Source organism: Parus major, chromosome 8, assembly GCF_001522545.3.
Source record: "Parus major isolate Abel chromosome 8, Parus_major1.1, whole genome shotgun sequence".
Taxonomy (NCBI): Eukaryota; Metazoa; Chordata; class Aves; order Passeriformes; family Paridae; genus Parus; species Parus major.
In genome coordinates, this window is record NC_031777.1 from 22,398,643 (window position 1) to 22,420,275 (window position 21,633).

The following is a 21,633-nucleotide window of genomic DNA, read 5'->3' on the forward strand; positions in this document are numbered from 1 at the left end:
CAGGCGGGGAGGCGTGAGTAAGCCCCGAGTTTCGGTAAATGCGGAGGATGTTTAGCCAGGAGGGGCTGTGGGGGAGGTGGGGGTTGTTTTGGAGGAGAGGCTTGAGCGGGTCTGGGTAACCAGCTGTCCCCTGCATGTGGCCACAGGTGACAGCTGCTCCCACAGCCCTGAGCAGCTCGTGGGTGACAGGGTGCAGACCCTGCCCAGCACCCAGGGCCCCTCTCCCTGCAGGGAGTCCAGCAGGCTAAGCTGGACCTTGGCCACCGAACGCTGCTGCAGTGAGATGCTCTCAGGTGTGTGGTCCCTGTGACAGAGGAGCACCCAAACCACGCTGGGGCTGACTGAAATACCGACTTGGGATTTTCCCTACCCCTTCCAGACATTTTAGTTTGAGTTGTCAGTGGGTGCCAGAGAGATGTCCTTGTTGTCCAGTTGTGGGGGCTGTATGTTCCCATCTGCACAGATACTGATCAGGCTATTCAAGCTCCTGGGAATCTCACAGTGAGGTTTTACTGGGAAACTGTGCACCAAATCAGGGAATATTTCCCAGCTTTGACTCAGCATCATTGTAACATTGCTGGTACCTTGTGCTGGGGACTTGGCAGCTGCCAGGACACCCCCTGCCCATGCACAGGAGCTCCTGCCAGCCCCAGACACTCTCCCAGCTGGGTTTCACCCCGCCGCACCCTTGGCTTGCACTCAGCCAGGGTAGGGGTGCTGCAATCCCCTTTGAGGGTGCCCACTGAGACTGCCTTCCCCCACCTCACCTTCCCTAAGGCAATCCCCTTCCTCAGTTTTCCCAGCAGCTATGGGAGGGGATGGCAAAAACTCACCCCCAGTTCTTTATGATGGGTCTGGCAGGGATGTCTCTGCTGCTGCCGTTTATTTACCCTTCTTTCATCACCACCAAATATAAGAGATGAGCTCATGCCTCTCACCAGGCTCTGACGACACGGGGTTTATTTCCACTGCAGGTATAAATAAAAAGCAGTGCCGCAGGCACCGGGGCGCCTCACGCTCGGGAGGAAAGTCATCCTGGTGGAATGAGCTTGGCCAGGGGAAAGCAAAGCCCTCGGGGGCCTCCGATCCCCTGTGGCATCCCAGGGATGAGGATGAGGATGCTCTCTCTCTCCTTGTGCATCCACACCGCGGTGATGGGGGGAGCGGCGTGAGGCCCCCCAAAGCCGCTCCTCACTCCCCGACCCTTCCTGCCTAGCAGCAGCTCCTGGCAGCCCCGGTGAAGCCCCGGGACCCACCATTGCTCGCTAATCCCCACCGAGACCTGACCTAATTCCCGGGCACGTGAGCGTGTCTCCAGGCAGACTGCTCCGCGCCCGGGCCGCAGATCAAAGCGCAGGATGGCAGCGCAGCCCCGGCACGCCCGGAGACACCGGCTCCAATCCGCCTCGCTCTGCCGCCGCCTTCTCCCTGGCACCCGAGCCGCAGCCGGCTCCTCCTGGCCCTGACAACAGCGGAGCCTCTTCCCATTGCTGCGCTTGTATCTGGGCAAGGGTCTCGCTGTTTACGTCTGCAGCTGGACTCCAGAGCCCCGATGGGAGCAGGGCTTTTTCCAAAGTGCGGGGGAGGTTTCAGCGCTTCGCCGCCATCCCGGAAGGGTCCAGTCCCGTCTGAGCCATAGGGAGCACCCACGGACCCCCGGGGTGAGGACCCTGCAAGATCTCTGTGCACTGTCCCCCCCCGGGGAGGACGGATAAGGATGCGGACCTTCCCTACTGAGCAAAGCACTGCCCGGACATTACACACAGGACTTTGCAGCCATTCCCAAGCCAAACCTCCCCCAGCTCGGGTCCCTCAGCTCTGAAGGGCTCCAGCACCCACCAGCGCACCCACAGCTCTGCTGCTGTCACCCAGAGAATGCCCCAAGTTTCCAGCAGCAGCCGTGAGAAGGCTGCCGGCCACATCCCTGGCAGAGAGAAGAGTGGACAGAGCCCTGAGCAAGCTTGGGGGGGAGAAGACTTCAGGACCGGGCACTGAAGGGGCTCAAACACCTCATGTCCCCAGGCACTGTGGACTTAGTGGGTGATTTGCCCCATCCCTTGTGCTCCAAACAGCCCCTGAGCTGGACACAGGGGACAACAGGAGCGCTGGGAGCTGGAAACCCTTGGGGTCAGTGTGTGGCCCCACACGACAGAAACACCCCAGGGTGTGAAGCAGCCCCCATCCAGGCATTGCAAGGAGTGGATGGGGACAGCAGGGTGAAACTCTGCTTTATTCCTCTTTTTCAGCCCATACTCTTTCCCTGACACTGCAGCAGGGGTCCTGCTGATCACCTCCCACCCTTTGGTGAGCTCCCCCCAGACCCCTGTGAAGCTGCAGCTTTTCTTTTAGTCCCTTTTTAGTGCTGCCATGTGACTCTGACTCTCATGTTCAGTGATGCTGCATGCCCCCCTTGCCTCTCTTAATTGTTCTTGCACCATCCATCACAGAAATACCAGTTTTGGTGCTCGGGCTCTAGACAGCAGTCAGATGCCACTGACCTGCAGAATGTCACCAGTGCCAGGATAGGGTTCAGCTCAGACTGTAGAGCCATGTGGAGCCACTCTGTCCAATGCTGTCATGAGGATGGGATACCTTCATCCCAAACCTGGCTGATGTTCAGCTCAGGGACTGCCCACAGCTAAGATCCCCTATGGTAAGGGCTCTAAAAGGGTCAGGGATGGGGAAGGGGTTCAGTCAGCACAACTCAGACGAGTGCCTGCGCTGCCAGCCCTGGGAGCACAGTACCCACAGGCTCCTAGGCACAGCCAAGGCTGCTCTGACTTGTTCCCTTGTCTCCCAAGGTCCTTCTCTTTCTTCCCTCTGGAAGTTTAGATGCTCTTTCAGTGCAGAAAACGTGCTGAGTTCTCTGACACATTGAGATGTGGGGGTTAGAAAACCAACATCTGAACTTTTCCAGCCCTTGCTCCTTTTCCTTGCACTCTCTAGCGGTTTTCCTGCCACCACTGCCAAACACCAGTGCAATTTGGGTATTCACAGGGAAGCTGAAACCCTCGGTGGGAGCCCGGTTTTCTCCCCAGCTGAGACGTGGTTTGGTTCCAGCGACCACCAACCCTGGCTCTGATTTCTCCCCATTCCCCAAGATGAGGCTTGGCTTTTGCAGGCAGGCTGCTGGCAGAGATGGGACGCTGGAGGGGTGAACCACCAGGAGCACGGGAGGAAGGGAAATGTGACTGTCACCTCTGTCTTCTCACACATGGGGCAAGCAAACTCCAGTGTTTCAGCAGGGCTGTTCTGTGCTGCCAAATGCAATGAGAGGGCTGGTAGGGGAGACAAAGCAGGGATGCTCTCCTGCCCCCCCCCAGCCCAGAATGGGCTCAGGCAGGGTCCTGGGGAAGCACCACTGGTTCTGCAGGAGGTTGCAGTAGGAGCAGACTGCCAAGCTTGGCCTCTGCTGGGATGCCTGACTCTGCCAGGGACGTCATTCCCATCCTGTTGCAGAGCATCCCTCTGGCATGGCTGAGCATCAGCCCCTTCAGCTGAGAGCTAATAAGTGTGAGACTTGTCCTACCCCCTCCAACTCTGGGGAGCTCTGACTTTGCCCAGCTCAGTGTTGCTGAGCACATGGGGCAGCCCCCTGAGGTGCCCAATTAAAGATTTCAGTCTCAGAGGAGGTGTGGACTTGGGAGTATCGTGTCTCCCAGTGCTGCTGGTGATTTTTAAGGGTTTTCAAATGTTTTGAAAACCACAATGGCATTTCTCTGACCAGTGCTGGGCTGTGCCATGGGAGATGGACAGACCTGGACAGACCCACCAAGTGCCCAGAGCTCTGGACAAGCCAGAGGGTTTGCCCCTGGGCTGGGAGAATCTCCTAAGGCTGAGCAGGATTTTGGCAGTAACTGCTGTGCTGCTGCTCTGTGGGGAGCCCTGGACCTGCCTGGGATGCTGCCTCAACTACACGGGAAGAACGGAGGACCCATAACTCTTGTGTGCTTGGAAAACAAAACATCCTTCTCATGCTGGTATTGCTGCCCATGCCCAGCCTAGGCACCAGCACCCAGGGCAGTCCAGGGGATTGCTCTCGGATGCCCTCACCTCCTCCAGAGCTCAGCAGTAAATCTGGCCCGGGGTACAAGGCTGTGAAGAAGAGCACCCGCTGCTCCAGCCCGCAGCTGGGGGAGAAGAGCGGGTCGGTGGGGTGCTTCCAACCCCATCATCTCCGCGGGGAGCACAGCCCTCTTCGGGCAGAGGGGAAGGAGCATCCCTGCGAGCTCTAGCTCTCCTCTCCTGCATCCCTCCTTCCCCGCCCGGCGGGACTCGGCTCCCGGTGCGCGGGAAGCGATGAGGTCATGGTGCTTAATATAGCGATTTCATCACAGCCCTTCTCCCCAGCAACACCGCCCGGCTCCCGCCGCCCCCCGGCCGGCAGCGCCCGGGATGCGGTGGGATGCGGGGCCAGCCCGGGGCTGTGTGGGGCCGCCCGTGCCTGGTGTCACAGTGCCGCCCTCTGGGCACCGCGGCCGGAGGATGGGGGTGCTCCACGCACCCCCCACCCCCCCAAAAAACCCAGATTTGAGCGGCACGCTGGATCCATCGCGGCCCCAGCGCTCCCCGCCGTGTGCCCTCCTACCCCAGCCGTGGATTTAGAAGCAGGTATGGGGAGATGGTTTTCCCCTTCCCCCCCACCCTGTTCTTGCCCCTAAGTCCTGCAAACAGCTTCCCATTCTTGTAAATAAAAACCTTTCCCTTTCCTCTTTCTTTTTCCCTGTCCACAAGAGGCTTTCTCCGTGTCTTGCTTCTCAGACACAAACCCCTTAAAAACTCGAGTATTTTTCTCCCCCCCTACCACCCCCCCCAAAACAAAAAAAAATCTACTGAAGCGCCCTGCCCTGCACCTGCATCACTTTTAGCTGCATCACACGGGAAGAAGAGGGGGATCCGCATGCAGGCGAGCTGAGATTAGGGCTGTGATGATGCTGGTGCCGTAACCCTTCCCTGCCAGGGCAGCATCACCTCCACAGCCCCCCTCCCTCCTGGGAGCACGGCGGGGATGCGGGACTCACCAGCCAGGAGGGCCTGTTTCAGCTCGGCATCCCCCAGCACGCCGGGGCCCGACCTGTAGAGCACCTCGCTGTCGAGCCCTGGGACACAGACGGGAGAGCGGGGTTAGTGCTGAGCCCACCTCCTCCTTCCCGAGCCAGGGGCCGCGCTCCTCGCCCTGCCCGCGGGGACCGGGGGGCATGGGGACAGCTCTGGCTCCGGCCATGCTCTTGGGGCTCTGAAGAGGGCAGGGCGGGTGGCCGTGTGTGCCCCCGGCTGTGCCCGGCGGCTCGGGGCCGTGCTTCTCCGTACCTTGTTTTTCCAGAGCCTCGATGAGCCTGGCCACGGTCGGCAGCGCCTGCTCGGGGAGAGCGGGGTGCTCGGCGAGCTCTGCCTGCCCGGGGAGTCCTGTGGGAAAAGAAGGGGAGAGGGGGGTTTGGAAATTCCTGCCTGCAGGAATTCCACTTTCCTCAGCTGCCCCAGGACAGGATCAAGCTGCTGCTTTGGCACAGCCACAACCAACGCTTTGGCTCATGCATATCTAATTTTGGAGCACTTCTCCCTTTATTTTATCCTCTTTTTGCAATAAGAGTCACCGTTGGGGGCTCAGCTGCTTGCTGAGGTGCAAAGACCTGCTCAGGCATGTGCCCTACCCATGGGGAGCACCCCATACTGGGCATGGAGATCCTCCAAGCTAAAAACCCCTTCCCCACCTCTCTTCCCATGGCACTCAGACTGTCCCTCTCTCTCATCACCCACAGCCCATAGTGACACCAGGCAGGAGCTGGGGACTCAGATCCATGCCCACCACAGACACTTCTCTCTGCAGCTCTCACCTGCCTGGCTTCTCAGGTGTGCACAGCAGGGCCCAGGGAGGACTCAGTCTCCCCTTGGCTGCTGTAGATCTCCCTCAGCCCATGAAGAGCCCTTCAGCCAAACAGGGGCAAGGCTTCCCACAGCAAAATCCCCATGTGCTCCTGACTCCTGGGTCAGGACCAGGACACCCATCTCCAGAATATAGCAGAGAGGAGCAAGCTCCTTGGCAAGCAGGAGGGCAGCTGTCCTTACCCCAGGGCATGTTATGTCCATCCATCCATCCATCCATCCATCCATCCCTCTTTCTCACCCCAGCTGATAAACCCTTCCTGTGTAGGTTAAACCCAAAGGAGACCTTGGCAGGCAGTGCTGGCATTTCTCCTTGCTCTCTCTTTAGTGGCCTTGAGACCCCCAGAAAGGCAGGGGGCTGCCAGGGGTGTCACTGGCTGCAGCACACCAGGGCTGTGTGTGACTGCTGCAGCACGGACAGCATGTGGAAAGGCTAAAAAAAAAAAAAAAAAATAAAAAAATAGAAGAGGGACTTTGGGCAGGGCCACGCTGCCTTCAATCTTTTGCAAAAAACACAACCTGGCTGCAACAGGTAGATCCAGGCTCTGATCCTCACTGTGGTGATGCTCTGGTGCTCCCTGGAGAACAGATAATGATGCAAACCTGCCACTCGTGGGTGGCTGCTCCAGTCCCCAGGCATGGCCACAACCCCCAAGCACAGCCAGGGTGTCCCCTCTGCCACCCAGTGAGGGTGTGTTGGTGCCTTGGGTGGGATCAGGGAAGATTTCAGGCTTAAAAGCAAAGTGCATTGTTGGAATCTCATGCAAAAATGTCCCCAGTGCATGAGTGGTTTTGTAATTAGGGAAACTGGGCTTTTCCTCCAAATCAATGGCAAAGGTGGTGACTGCAAAGAAATAACTTTCTCCATGCTGGGAACAGCAGGAATAGCTCCAAGCTGTGCCAGACTGGGCCCCAGCATCCTGATGTCCCACTCGACTCCAGCCCCAGGGAAGTGGAGGCGATGCCTCGAGGCAGTGGTGCTGCCCAGGACACCAAGTCAGGGGCAAAACAACCAGGAAGATCCTGGAAGTCCCCTGGGACCCAGATCTGCTGCAGAGCCATTTTTGGGATGTTATTTAATTAAAAAAAGGACCATTCCTCCCTGCAGAGGCAGCCCTGGCTCAAAGGCATTGCTGGGACATGCAGTGTCTGTCATTCAGGGCTTCCTCCACAGCCTGAGCCAGCTCAGGGTCCCTGTGTGGCACCAGGGCTCGGTGGGAACTGAGGGCACTCGGGGCTGGGGGGATGGGGGTATGCTGTCATCACAGAAATATAAATGAGGGCTTTTTTCCCAGAAAAACATCCCTCAAACCTCTGTCTGGAAATGGAATCATAATGGGAAGAATTTTCAAAAATAAAACCAAACCAAAAAATTCCAAACCGAAACAAAAGTACCTTCTCTTCCAAGAGGCTGTCGGAGATTTTTACTCTAAGGGGAACCCTGTGAGCTGGGAGGTTTGGGTTTAAACTGACACAAAATGGCACACACTGCTCCTGTGCCGCAGAAAGACGTGGCTGTGGGACAGAACGTCCCTGACTGAGGTGCCTGCACACCCTGGCATCACCCCAGGAAAGGCACCCCATGGAGGGACACCCCATGGCACAGCACTGGGAAGGCAGCACCCAGTGTCCCCCTGGACAGCAGGGCTGGACACCTGGCCATGGCCAGAGCACGTCCTGCAGACAGCAGTGCCCTCCCCAGCCTACCCCAAAATCCAGCTCGAGGGCTTTTTTTCCCTACTAAAAACTATGGGTTTTACATTTTTTAAAATTTTGTTATCCTTTCACCTGAGTGCACACAGGGCTGGGGTGCCTACACTGAGACCTTCCACATGGGCCAGGCTCTCCGGCCAGGACACGCTTCCTGCTGCGGACATTCCTTGATTTGTAGGGAATTAGGGATTGTAGGGAATCTCCACATCCTCAGCACCTGTGGGCAGGGGTCCCTGGGCACATCTCCCTCGGAGAGGACCCCGTGGCACCCCCTGCGTGAGGGGCAGCGAAGGCAGAAACAAGAAGGTGGCTTTGCCTTCCCAGTGAGCAGGGCTGGAGAGCCCTGGGGTCTGCTCCTGTCTGCCCCAAAATCTCCACGCAGCCCTGAGTTTTCCAGAGCTCTGCCTGCTCAACAGTCAGAGGGCTCACCACTGAGCTGGACTGGGCAGGAGGCTCAAACCCCCTTGTCTGGCAGGATAAACACCCCCAAAAAGTGGCCTCCACCCTCCTGCAAATCCAGCACGTAGCTGCTGACGGAGCCTCACCAGTGCTGCTGGGACTGCGGCTGCCTTGGCGCACTGGTCGGGGAGGAGCACCTGCATTTTGGTGAGGGGAGGTGAGGGGGGGCCCGCTGTCCTTCCCATGTGCTTGTGGGGCTGCACGTCAGGACCCTCATGGCAGCCCCACACATGGACATGGCTGGTGCCCTGCTCAGCCCCGGAGCCAGGCGGTCCCCACCTCAAATCACGGCGACAAGGGGGTCCTGAACTGCGCTTTGAAGGGAGACAGGCTCCTCATCAGTGAGTGCCCCGCCAAACCCAGACCAAGGCACACCCAACGCCCAGCCAGCACAGGGGCTGCGCCTTTGGTTACCACACTGGTCCCAAACTGGCCGAGGAGGGTGTCTGAGGTGCCAGAGCAGTGGCTGGGCAGGTTTTCCTGCCATGGCTGAAGGCAATGCTGCTCTCCCAGCCCCAGGCCAGCACGGACAGCCATTTCTGCTCCCAGAGCAGGAGAGCACCATGGCTTTGACTGGGGTCAGCAGGATGTGCCTGGCTGGAAGGGGGGATTCTAACTTTGGGGGGTTTTTGTTTAGCTCATGTACATTGTGAACTGCTGTGAAATCCCTCCCGGCCCCAACGCACTCGGCCACGGTGAGTGGTGAGGGCAGAGCCGGCTGCACAAGCTTGGCAGATCCAGGCAGAGAAATGGCCGGAGGCCCCTGTGCCAGGAAGATCCTGCCAAATGTCCCCCCCCAGCGCTCTGCTGCAGCCCCCAGGGACAGAGGAGACCCCCAGGGACTGACCACACCGCTTGCCAAGATTGTCCCCTGTCCCAGCTTGCACAAAGTGACATGAGGCTGGGAGCTGGCCGGGGGCCAGCACTCGCCTGGGCACTGAGAGCAGCCTGAATCAGGTGCCGCAGTGGTGGGGAGAGGAGCTGCTGGAAAAAAAGGTCCCCTGGGACCACCTTGGGGCTTTCTGCTCCTCTCTGAGGGGCCAAAGGGGTCTTGCATCTTCTCCTGTGTTCTCATGGATGTGGATCCCCTTGGACACCCCATGCCAGCACAGCAGCCAGCCCGGGATGCTGGTGAGGAGCAATCCCTGCAGCATGTTTGCCTGGGGGGTAGCGACACTCTGGGCATCCCCTGCCTCCTGAGGCAGCCTCCACACACCAGGGCAGATCATTCCCAGGACAACTTCTTTTCCTGGGGCTGGATCCCCATCCCGAGCGCGGTTTCCCACCAAGCCACCTCAGCTGCAAGCATCCGCCCCGGCTCCACGCCACCCTCGCCATCTGGCAGGGGACACCCGCCCGTGGGCTCCCGCCTTCCTGCCCCCCTCACTCACCCCAGGGCGTGGGGGTCCCGGCGGGTGGCAGGGGCAAGGGCCGCGGCCTGGCCTTGGTGGCGGCGGTGGCGATGCGGGTGGGACCCAGGTACTCCACGTAGGTGCCGGGGAAGTCTCCGCGCTCCTTGGTGCGCTCGTTGACGCCGTGCAGCCAACCCTGGGGGTTGCGCTCGTCCCCGTCCTTGTAGTTGGGGCTGCTGAGCAGCCCGGCCCTGCTGACCGTCAGCACATCCCCGGGGCACAGCGCCAGGTCCTCCTCCCGGTCCTTCTGGTACTCGTAGAGAGCCCGGTACTGCAGCCCGTCCGAGGAGGCCATGGCGTGGTCACAGCGAGCCCCGGCCGGGCATGGGGGGCCCGCGGTGGCCGCAGGGACAGCTGTGGCTGGGCTCGGGCTGTGTGGGGTTGGGAGCGCTCCCTTCCCTGCACACCACGATGGAAACCTCGGTGCTGGAAAAATCTGTGAGATGGAGAGCGGCTCCTGACCCTCCAAGGCCGGAACTGCTGTGGAGCCGCACCAGGGGCTCGTTGGCTCAGGTGTGGGTAAGGAGCTGTTTCTTCACCGGAGGGGAGCGAATGAGGCTAATGGGGGTAGAGGGGACAATCGAGGGTCCTCGTTAGCCTGGCCTCATCCGCACCGTGCTGGGGACATCCCTCCTCTGCCGGAGAGAAAGGCAGCGCGTTAGTGACCAAACCTCTGCCTTGACCTCAGCGTCGTGCCCGTCCCCCATCCCGGCCTCCCGGCACCAGGGAGAGCCCAGGCTCGCTCGGCTCCTGCTTCCCAGGGAGCTCCCGCCAGCAGGGCTCGGCCACTGCACGCAAGGAAAGTACCGGCAAGAGTCTGGAAAGTAGGGCAAGAGATCACGCCACGGGTTTTTAAAATAGACATATGTGCTGAGAAACCTCCTGCCGCACGCAGCTCCCCTCCGGCAGCTCCAGCCTGGCATTGCTGCACGGAGCTGGCAAATGAAGATGTAGGTTTTTCATGTGGGCTTGCTATTTTTTTTTTTTTTTTTTTTTTTTTTTTTTTTTTTTGGTGCATTTTTATATATTCCTCCAGGAGTGACATCATCCCTAGGGGGAAAGACTGTGCTGCTGCCGACCCACTGCCCCCCAGCTTCCAGCAGGATCCCGTGGAAGAGGGATGGAGGGATGATGAGCAGCAGCCGTCTGTCTGTCCATCCATGCACCCGCCTCCCAGAGCCCTCCCGCCGCCCCTCCAGCCTTACCGGGCGCGGTGGCTCCACCGGCGGGAGCGGAGAACGGGAGCGGAGCGGAGCCGGCTCCCGGCCCCGCCGAGCCGCGCTCCGGCGGTGATGTCAGCGTCCCTCCTCCTCCTCCTCCTCCTCCTGCTCGGTAGCCGGGCGGCCCCCCCGCCGCAGCGCGTCGGGGGGCGGGGGGCACCCGGCTACCGAACAGGAGGAGGGAGAATTGTAGGAGTAGGTGGATGACTTCATTCCCAGATGCAGCATCTCTGCTCCCAAATTGCATCCTCTGTAGGATGGAGATCTCCCATCTGTGGGTCTCCATCCATCCTTAGGGGTGCTAAAGGACAGGAGAGGACCAGCACCCCATGGACACCCCCCTTATGCCAGCCAGCTCTCACACACGCACACATAGAATCCCATCCCTTAACTAGGCTAAAAAACATGCACAGGACAGGCAGGAGATATCATGGAGAATCCTAGCTCAGGGATGCTCTGGTTCCTCGCTCTCCTCCTGAGCTTGGACAAGCTATCCCAGTATATGTCTGTCTGTGAGGCACAGAGAGGTGGATGTGATGTTCCCAAAGGCTCAAAGGCTTGCTTTGGTTATTGTTTGTGGGTTTTTTTCCTAAATCCTTGCTTCTCGCACTGACTTCTCTGAAATGGTCGTGGCTCCTTGTCTTTGCTGCAGGTTGGACATCCTAAAAATAGATGGTACCTAAAACATGGGCTCTGGGAAATGCACGCTGGCTGAATCCAAGCCACTGCAGGCAGCAGTGCAGGGGTGGCATGAAGTCCAAGGAGGAATCCCAAGTTCTGAGAAAACTGAGGAAACAGACACCGAGGCCAGCAGAGCAATGCAGAAGATGTATGATCCTTCTCATCCATAATTTCAGCAAACCCCCCCTCCTTTCCCTGTAGTGCATGGCCTGATGGTGCAGGGCAGCAGTATCCTGGGGGATTCCTCCCCAGCTGCACTTCCTTGGGCAGCACACAACGCCCTCTGCCCCACTCCTCAGCTGGATCCAGCCCAGCTGCTGCTCCTTGGGGATTAAAATGGGTTTTTCTCTCCCTCATCCCATTTCTGCTAGCACCATGCTGCTGTTGCTGCTGGTGGGACAGAGTCAGAGCTGGCTGTGAACAGCCAGATGCTGCCCTCTCTCCAGTCATTCTTCCCCAGTCATGTTCCCTGTGCCCCACCAGGGGTGAAGAGGTTTTGCTGGGTGCCTAAAGTCCTGCCTGGTCTCCCCAGTGTGTCCCACGGGGCTGTGAGGTTATCCAGGCTGAGCACAGCGCCAGTTCCCTGGGGGCTGCCTGGGGAAAGGCAAGGAGGTGTTTTCCTCCTGGGACAGGGTCCGAGCTGGGGAGGCTGGTGGGTACATCACTGTCCAGTGTTGCTGACCATCCTGTCCTAGCATCAATTCAATACACAGGCCAGGAATCAACCCAGTCCTGCAGCTCAGGGGTAGGGGAACAACCTGCCATGACATCCATCTCCTCCCCTTCTCAGGATGCTGAGTGGGATCCCTCCTTCCCAGTGCAGATATCTTTTCCTCCTGATGAACCCTTGAGGTCCCCAAACACAATGGCACCATTTCCTGCTTGAGCCAAGTCCCACTGCCCCAACCCTGCAATGTCTGGATGGGGATGAGCATCACCCCAGCTCTCACTGGCTGGCTCCTGCCCCAAGAACCCCCAGAGCAGCCCTTACACCCCATTCCAGCTGCACTGCACCAGGATCATTCCCAAAACTCTGCTGCCCCTCACCCTCTGCCACCCCTACCTGGTTAATTCAAACCCCTACACCACTCCAGCCCAGAGTTTGGCACATCTCCCAAGGTGGGCAGAGGGCCCTCAGAGAGCACCCTGTGAAGGCTGCAAGAGGTGCTTCAGGCCTTTACTGCTATTGATTGAGCCAGAGGAGCTGCTTGTCAGGCCCTGATTAATCCATCCTCTCTGGATTAATGAGCAGCACTCATGGCAATGAGAGCTTTGCCTTGGCTTGCCTGGCCTTGACTGTTCTGTGGAGAGAGCAGGAGGAGCTGTCCTTGCTCCCTGCACCCCACAGCTCCTTTCAGGCTGCCCTTTGCTCCCTGTCAGGGCAGCCCAGGATGGCTCTGTGGGGAGGAGGGGTCCCCATGCCCTTCTGCAGCTTCTCTCCTCCCCTGGCTGAAGGGATAACCCTTGGTGGGACCATCTCCAGGGAATGCTCAACATCCACCTTGGCTGCCTGTCCTGGCCATTCTGAAGTGGCAGGGGTCCCACTGCTCCCCTCTTTGCTTTTGGGGGCTGCCACGCTTGCGTCCAGGGAAGTTGGCCACATGGCTGTGAATAAATAGAGCATAAATAGAGCTGTTAACATGCCCGGCTGGAGAAAGTGAGGCTGCAGAACTGGGCTGAGCCCTTCCCAGCCAGAAAAAAAAGTAGAGAAAAGCTCTTTTGGTATCACCACTGTTTCCTCAAATTGGAATGGGCCTTGCTTTGCTTTCTCTTTAGGAGCAGAAAAACTCTCTGTCTCTTGGTTTTCTTCCAGAGTGCCCAGGATTGAGCTCTGGCTTCTGGGGATTTTGGTTTAGGGAGAGCCAAGTGCCTTTTCAAACAACCTCCCAGTGTGGCATCCATGGGCAACCTCTGGCCACTTGCTGCCACAGCCGAGCTGTGCCAGCGCCACCAAACTGCCTGCTGGGCTGGGGCTGCCCCGGGGCTGGGGAGGGAGAGCCCGAGGAACATAAGGAAAGACTGGAGGTGCTGCTGGGGCTCTTTCCTGTGCCTCTCCGCAGGGCTGAAGCTTCGCAGCACGGCAGCTGCCGGGAGCTGCTGGAAGGGGGTGCGCAGGGGCCCTTCAATGCCGCCCCTCCGGGCAGCGGGCACAGCACACCCCAGGAGCAGAGCTGGGCCAGTTCCCACAGCCCGACGTGGGGACAAAGCTCCAGCAGCCCCCCAGCCCTGGTGGCTGGCGAGACGGCGCTGGAGGCTGCGCAGCCCCCGAGTGCCGGCGCTCGGCACGGAGCTGTCCTGGTGTGACCCCGCCGCGCATCCCTGCATCCCCGAGCCCGCCCGGCTCGGCTGCTCGGCAGCTGCCGCCCCGGCCTGCCTCTTGGTCATTAATGCGAGAGGGATTTGCCGGCCTGGACACGCGTGAGGAACAAGGAAATGTGATCTGGGGGGGTTGGGCAGGCTCGGGGCTGGCAGAGGTGGGGACATGCACGGCAGGAAGCTCGGCCCGGTACCAGGGCGGGACGGTGCCACCGAGCCCCTCGCTGGCTGCGTTATCAGCACACAGCTGGGACAGCACCGTGATTGAGCACAGGGACAGATCCTCCCCCCGAGGGACACGCTCAGGGCGATGCACTGCTGACACACACTGGCAGCCCCCTATCACCCCTGGATTTACAGCCCGGGCCCCACATGGCAGAGGGAGCAGCACCAGATGGGGCAGCTCCTGCCTTTGGGACTCAAGCCGTGGTTTTGCACATAGCCACAGAAATGGGGAGCACTCCCCCGGAAACGGGAGGTGCAGCCACAGGGAAATCGGTGTGGTCCCACTACCTGGCCCCTCCCAAGGTGGGAGAACTGGGATTTCCCCAGCTCTCCAGCCAAAATGCTTTGAGTCCTTTCAAAACCGAGAACTGAAATATTTCAAGACATCAAAAACTTTTGGCTGATGTAGATATTTATTTCTCCGCATCAGGAGGTGGGAAGTGATGAATTCAGCACAAATTTGCAACATTCAGGAACTTCCATCTGCAGATCCAAAGTCGGGTGCATCGCTGGCACATTGCAGTGTGTCTGCCCGTCCTGACTGCCCAGGTGTCTGGATGCTGGACAGACAGCTGGGTAGATGCTGCCAGCCCAAAACAGACATGTGAGAACCCTTTGCAAGGGACTCACCTGGCTGGGGATATCCCAAAATCCTACCAGTCACAGACTTGGCTGGTCTCCATGGCTGGTGATGCCTGGGGCTTCTTACCTGGGGCTTTACCAGGAGGGAAACTGAGGCCACTTCCCTGCTCTCAGACTCCCAGAGTGGGCTGCTTGGAGGAGCTTTGCTGCCCATGCCCTGGTGAGAGGCATCCCCATGCTGAAGGGAAGAGGATGCTCAGGATGCAGCTGGCCTGTGGGAGGGGATGGGGACAGCAGGGACATGGCGTGGCCTTGCTGGGCAGGAGGGACATGGGAATGTCACTGGACTCGTCCTTCTGTGGTCAGGTCAGGCCTTCCCAGAGAACCAGAAAATCCAGCTCTGGCTCCCTAATGGGGCTCAGGTGGGTGATTCTGGGGAGCAGCCGAACCCCAGGCTGCAGCACCAGGTGCTGGAGGAGGTGAGGGGAACAGTCCATAGCTTGTCCTTGTTTTTCCCTGTGGCTGGCAATGATGGGGAAGAAGAACAAATATTCACGTACTTGACAAAAATTACTTTTGGGGTGGGGGATTGTGTGCAGTAAACAGGGCCAGGCTGGGATGGGCAACTTTTGGGAGAGGGGCAATATGAGAGGGGGTTTTGGAGCAGCTGTCTCCCTTTGGGAGAGGAATGAAGGCTTGGCCCTGACTCTGAGCAGCTTCCTGGCAGCTGCTTCAGGAAAAGGGCTGAGGCTACAGGCAGTGAGGGGGCGAGGGCTACAGCCCCCAGCTGCAGCAGGGGCTGTGTTCATAGCCAGGGTGCCTGAGAGGCTTTCCCCAAATACCACTGTGATTTGGCTGGAGCCCAGTGGGGCTGACTTCATGCTGCCAAAATGTATCATTACAGCCAGGCAGGGAATGTGCTGTGGGGTTTTGGGGGAGCTGTGTGTGGGGTGGAGCGTGCCGAGCACACAGAGCCTGGCTTCCTGCAGGGTGAGGTCTCCCCTGCCTCCTGCATCACTCTGTGGTTTGATGACAAGTTGAAGGGACTCACTGCGGGTACTGGAGAGGGGACCAGCACAAGCTCCTGCCCCAAAAGCGCACTGGATGGGCAAGGACCATTGCCAGGGTCAGACCTGTGGAGGCAGCACACATCCCTCCTGTGTGGTGTGGCCCTCCTCTGTGGGAAAACAGCCCTGTTTCAAAGCGTCTTTCCAAAGAAAATCACTTTTGGCAGCCCTTAGGCAATGGCAGGTCTCCGCTGACTGCTCCAGTGCTGGCATCTGTCACGGCTGTCACTGTCCCCTCCCGCCGTCACCCTGTTGTGTCCCCGCCAGCAAAAATCCACCTCCCTGTGCAGCAGCTGGGGACGGCCCGTGCGGCTCCGGCTTTTCCTTCGCAAAGCGGCTCGTGCGGCCGTTCCCCAGCGCCCTCCTTTGCCAGCTTCTTTCGGCCCAGGATAATGGAAATTCGGGTTTTGGAGGGGTCCCTGCCTGAGTGGCGGCGAGAAGGGGGACCGGCAGGTCACCCCCAGAACCAGCCCGGGAAGATGGGGCGGCTCAGCCTTGGCTGGCAGAGGGAGGCTGTGAGTGCTGGGGGTGCCCGCAGCAGGAAAACCCCAAACACGGTGCCCGGAGTGCGGAGGAGGGCGGCGGGGTGGTACCCCCAGAGCCGCACCCACGGCACGGGCTGGAACAGCCCCGGGGCCGGAACCGCGGCCCCCCGATGTCCCCACGGCAGGAGGGACCCCGCGGGGACACAGGCAGGGAGCCGGCAGCGCGTCCCACGGAGGCGGCCAGCAGCAGAGGGCAGCAGGGCTCCGGGCTCCCCGCCACACCGAGGGGTGGTCCCGGCGGGGCCGGACGGGGCGGGGGGCTCCGGCGGCGGGGGCGGCCCCGGGGCCGCGCCCCATTAAAGGCGGCACCGGCGGGGCGGTGGAGGCAGAGCGGGCTGGGGCAGGACGGGACGCTGGGCTCTGCTCTCCCGTCAGGTAAGTTGTGTTCTGTCCCTCCCCGCCCGTGGGGACCCCCGGGTCTCCCCTGGAGGGGCGCTGGGCTCCCGGGACGGCAGCAGCTGTACTGCCTGAGGGCTCTCCCGGTAACCTCTCTACTCTCCCCAGGTGCAAAGATGGGGTGCTTCACCTTTGTCAAGGTCATGATGATCCTTTTCAACCTGGCCATTTTCGTAAGTGCGCCCCGGAGGTCGGGATGTGCGGGAGGGGGTCCCGGGGAGCCCCCGGAACGGGTGTGGGGTGGGTCTGGCTGGGCTGTCCTGCCCCTCCGGGCTCCTTTCTGTGGCCGATGAGGTGGAGAGTGTGGGCAGGTGGGTGTAGGTGGGACTTGCAAAGCCCAGAGGGCTGTGCCGTGCTCTGGGGACAGCGGCTGTTGCATCAGCTGCCCTTGTCCCTCGCTGTGCTGAAGCTCGGGAAGGTGCTGAGTGCCCCGGACCAGGGGGTTTGCTGTGTCCCTGCCTGGGGGCTCTACCCCCTTGTGTGACTGTGGCTTTGAGGGTTCCTGGATGTCGGGAATTCAGAGCACATGCAGCCTCTACTCCCACCCAGGGCAAGGAGTGGAGCTCACAGGAGCTGCCCTGGTCCTGCAGGAGGCACCTGGAAGGGGTGTGTGGTGGGATACAGCCTTTTGCTCTGCTGAAACGCTCCCTCTGTAAAGCTCCTGCCAGGATTTGAGTGTGGTGGGGAAGGTCGAGCAGGCAGAGGGGAGGGCTGGCACACACTGCAGGCAGCCCAGAGTTGGGCTTGCCCAGGAGTACATGACTATCTGGGGCTGCTCAGCTTCTCCTCTGGGTGGGCAGGCAGCCGCCCTGTATGGGGGAACTTGTGGCAGAGTGATGGTGGCCAGTGTCCACACTGGCCATGGTGAGGCAGGTGGCACTGCTGGCACTGAAACCCCTAGAGCTGGGGAGGGGGGCAGCTGTGACACTGCCCAGGGGATGTGCTGGTGGTGGGGTGTGTTTCAGGGTGCTGACCTGTCTGGCAATGCCTTGAGCTGCCTGCAGTGCTGCAAAGTCTTGCTTGGTGCGGTGAAAAACTGCTGAGGGGAGAAACACCTGTGCCAGGGCCTTCCCCAAATATCAAATCTCGTGCCTATCTGGAAGCTGACATTGCCTTTCTCCTCCCAGCTCGGTGGCGGGACCCTCCTGGGAGTTGGCATCTGGGTCAAAGTGGATGGAGAGTCATTCGTGAATATATTTGGGGCGCTCTCGTCTAGCATCCTGCAGGTTGTGAACGTGGGCTATCTCCTCATCGTCATCGGTGCCATCCTGCTGGTGATCGGCTTCCTCGGGTGCTACGGTGCCCAGAAGGAGAGCAAATGTCTCCTGATGATGGTATGGACCTGCCTGACCTTATCAAGCTTCATTTGAGCTGGGTCTGTGGTGGGGGAGACCTGATGGGCAGGTTTCTCTGCCCATGATGTTTCCATGTGGTGGCAGTCTGGATGGCCCTTGGAAAGGCAGTGCTGGACTCAGTCTCTGCCCCAGGAAAGGGTGAGAGGAGGCAGGAGTGGGGGCTAAGCTGAGGTCTCTCTTGGAGTGTGTCCAGAGAGCTCAGACCATGCAGGTGGAGGGCTGGAGGGGTTGTCCTGCTCCTGCCCAGGAGCAGAGCTGAAGGCAGTGAGGGAGGAGGGCTGGAGCCCTGGGGAAGCAGACAAGTTCCAGGGGCCTTGGAGGATTCTGGCTGTTGGTTTGACCTCCCTCTCCTTGCTGTGTCCTAGTTCTTCTCACTGGTGCTGATCATCTTCATTGCTGAAGTTGCTGCTGCCGTGGTGGCTCTGGTCTTCACAGGTCTTGTGAGTGCAATAGCTGAGGCTTGGGTTGGGCTGATCTTGGACCTGTCCTACCCCTTGGGAAAACAGGAGACATGGGCTGGCAGCGCTGCCCGTGGGTGTGGAAGCTGTGTAGTGGCCAGTGCTGCAGGAGGAAGGGATGCTGGTCACTGCTGCCACCAGCTACGTGGGCAGGCTGGTGTAGCCTGGGGTGGTGGGAGCAGGGGTTCCTGTTCTATCATAACCCTCATTATTTTAGGACAAGTTTTGCTGACTTCTTTCTGTCAAGCCCCTCAGTCCCTAACCAGCTTAGGCTTGACACCTCCCCATCTCTGAGGGTAGGAGCCACTGGCGGGGGAATCCCTATTGCCTCATGCTGAGCAAACTCACCCCCTTATTAGGCACGTGAGAAACCACCTGGGGACAAAAGTGACTGCCTCATTAGGCACTGGAGAAGTCAACCACAGGGTGAACGTCATTCCTGGCTCCCTCACTCAGTGCAGCTTATCAGATGACTCACTGGGCATAAGTGACCTTGGTGCCATAAAGCACTGGTTAGTGGGGAAGGGGAAGACTCTAGGTGGGTCAAATGGACATGACGTGGCTTCTGGCCATTCTGGGTCTTTTGGGCTTCCTTTCCATAAGCTGAGTCCTGTATGGGGATGCTCAGCTCTGTGGTGCTCCCCAGGAGCTTCTCTGATGGTGTTTTCCTTTCCTTTCTTCCAGGCAGAGACGTTGCTGACAGGTCTGGTGACCCCGCTCCTGAAGGAGAAGTATGGGGTGGATAGAACATTCACAGAGATCTGGAATGTCACCATGACAGAGGTGTGCTGGGCCCTGTGGACCTCTCCTGTGGGTTGGGATCCCCCCAGCATGGGCTAGGTGCACGTCTGGGTGGGACAGTGAGATGGAAGTGGGCACACATCACAATCCTGGTGTCCTGAGCTGTCTCTGCCTCCTCAATTTCCCTGGGGACTACCTGCTTGGGACCTAGTGGGGTGAGAGATGTATGTGGTAATGTGTGGGGCAAAATCCTGGTGCCAGGGTGACTACAGAGCAGCCCACTGAAGCAGGGTTGAGCTGGGTGACACCCTCCATGAGCCAGTGGGGTCTGGATGGTGTTGGAGCATGGAGGGAGACCTGTAGAATGCTCTTCCCATCCCTTCCTCTCTCTCCCTCTTAGGTTCACTGCTGTGGCCTGAATAACTACACAGACTTCAACAACTCCTACTACTATGAGACACACAACAGCTACCCCAGCCAGTGCTGTGACACGCGGGAGCCCTGCAATGGCACGCTGGCCGCAGAAATGGCTGTCGAGGTACGGACGTGCTGGTGGCTCTTGCCTGCTGGCAGAGCCTGACTTAGGGTGTGCCTGGACATGGGGAGGGAGATCTCTCCTGTAGCTCCAGCCCCAGCTCTGCACTTGGTGTTCCCACAGGCTTTCAGTTCTGGGGGAATGCTGTGGTGGCCTCAGCTTGTCCCTGGTAGAAACAAGTAAAGCTGTTACATTGCTCTGGTCCTAAAGGGAATAGAGTAGCCTGCCTGGTGCTGGGCATGGATCCAGGCACCTTTCTGCCTTTTTGGGTGATTTCTCTGCTTCTTCCCTTCCTTTCCTTGCTCCCTACCCAATATTTGGTCTGACAAGTGGCTGAGTTGTCCCCAAAGCCTCAGATTTTCTCCATGGCTGTGTGCTCTGGGTTGGAGAAGCAGTACCTCCCTTTCTGGGGGATTCTGTGCCCTGGTAGCTGGGGTATCGCCACCTCTTGCCATCCTCACCCATGTGGTTGCCTCCTGCAGGGCTGTTTCAAACAGATCTTGGAAGAAATCAGGACCAATGCAGGAGTGGCAGGTGGCGTGGCAGCCGGCATCGGTGCCTTGGAGGTGAGTGCCTGAGCACTGCTGCCTCATCCCTGTGCCTGGACATGGGGCTGGGACCAGCCTGGGGGGCCCTGGGGGCTGGTGCAGCTCCAAGGACCACCTGCAGCTCCAGGCTGCTGAGCCTTCTTCCCTGGGCACACCCAGCGCTCCCCTCTGGGCACTGGGGATGGTGGGCTGTGACCCAAAGCCATGTTGGGAAGGAGAGGGAGGGTGCACATTTAAGGGAGCTGATTTGCACCTTGGCACCCCCAGATTGCGGCCATGGCAGTTTCCATGTACCTGTACTGTCGGCTGGATGAGAAGTGACCCCCGAGGCAGGAGGATGACCTGCCACCCCCCCATGCTGGGGTGCACCCGTGGCGTGCCATGCTCTCAGGGGGACCCCATCCCTCCCTGGGTCTGATGCTCTTCTGTGCACTGTGATTTGTAGCTGTATTTTGATCTACTGAGCTGGGATCTGTAGAGTTTGTGTATATTTTTGTACTGATATGGCATATGGAGTCTGTACATAGAGATTTGGGGTGTTTTTTGATTGGGGAGGGGGGTGTTGGGAGAAGCTGCTTGGTCTGTTTGGCTGATGCCAGCAGGAGATAAAGCAGCACAGGGGCTGTTCAGGGCTGCTGATCTGGCAATGGCACAGTGATGTCCTGATGAACTCCTGCAGGCGGGTGCTGCACCGCTCTCACACTGTCCCTGCCGCGTCCCCCTGCATCAGTTTGAGGGGGTAACTACATCCTCACTGGGGATGTATCTACTCCTCACCCATTTTCTGCCAGCCCTGGCCTTGTTGCCATGTGGTGCCCTGAAAAAGGGGCTGGCTGGTCTCTGCCCCTTCCCTGGCATGAAGACAGCCCTGGTGGCCCCTGGCTCTGCAGGGACTGAGGCTGCCCTATACCCCCTGTCATTTTGTGCCTAAACTCCTCCCCATGCTGTAAAGAAATGCAAATAAATTTTTCATCTTGGATACAAATTATTTTCTTGAGTTGATCTTGGTGCTGCTTTTAATAAATACCCTCGGCTGGGGAGGCGGCAGGGCTGGGGGCTGCCTTGCCTCCCTCTCACCTTCCCTCCTGTGTCCTTGCAGGCAGCTCAGCTCTGCCCACAGCCTGCCTGCCCTCCTTGCCTGTGGCTCCTCACCTGTTCAGGTGCTTGGAAACAGAGCAGCCCCGTGTTTGCACAACAGACAAGGTACAGGGGGCCACCGCCCTTACAGCCCCCTCCCTCTGCCACAGCCACTGCTTGCTCACAACACCCAGTCAGGGACTGAGCAACAGCTTGGCTTGAAAGGCAGGGCTGGCTGGGGGACTCCTGTTCACCCTGCTTCACCCCTCAGCTGCAAGAACCTGGAATGGGGTGGTGAGGAAGGATGGATCCTGCCAGCCCTAGCTCTGAACATCTCCACCCCAGTATTGTCCCCCACCACCTGTGTGTGATGCACCTGCCCTCCCTCTCCGTGTGGGGATGTGGGAGGCATGTGGGCTG

The 21,633-nt window shown here is 59.3% G+C and overlaps 2 protein-coding genes across 2 annotated transcripts in view; one reads left to right on the forward strand and one right to left on the reverse strand.

Moving 5' to 3' along the window:
• LOC107208273 (phosphatidylinositol 3-kinase regulatory subunit gamma) overlaps positions 1–10,776 on the reverse strand; it is a 78,071-nt gene extending 67,295 nt beyond the window's left edge. The window contains exons 1-4 of the mRNA XM_015636505.3: positions 10,673–10,776; positions 9,447–10,102; positions 5,311–5,406; positions 5,022–5,099 (exon numbers count right to left, since the gene is read on the reverse strand). Of these exons, the coding sequence (XP_015491991.1) occupies positions 5,022–5,099; positions 5,311–5,406; positions 9,447–9,762 (490 nt within the window). The 5' untranslated portion in view covers positions 9,763–10,102; positions 10,673–10,776. The remainder of the gene's footprint in view (positions 1–5,021; positions 5,100–5,310; positions 5,407–9,446; positions 10,103–10,672) is intronic.
• Positions 10,777–16,396: 5,620 nt separating this feature from the next.
• Positions 16,397–21,124, forward strand: TSPAN1 (tetraspanin 1). The gene is made up of 8 exons (XM_015636993.1): positions 16,397–16,478; positions 16,608–16,672; positions 17,627–17,833; positions 18,220–18,294; positions 18,997–19,095; positions 19,454–19,591; positions 20,071–20,154; positions 20,404–21,124. Exons 2-8 carry the CDS (start codon positions 16,616–16,618, stop codon positions 20,455–20,457), a joined length of 714 nt encoding a protein of 237 aa, XP_015492479.1. The 5' UTR covers positions 16,397–16,478; positions 16,608–16,615; the 3' UTR covers positions 20,458–21,124.
• The last annotated feature ends 509 nt before the right edge of the window (positions 21,125–21,633 follow it).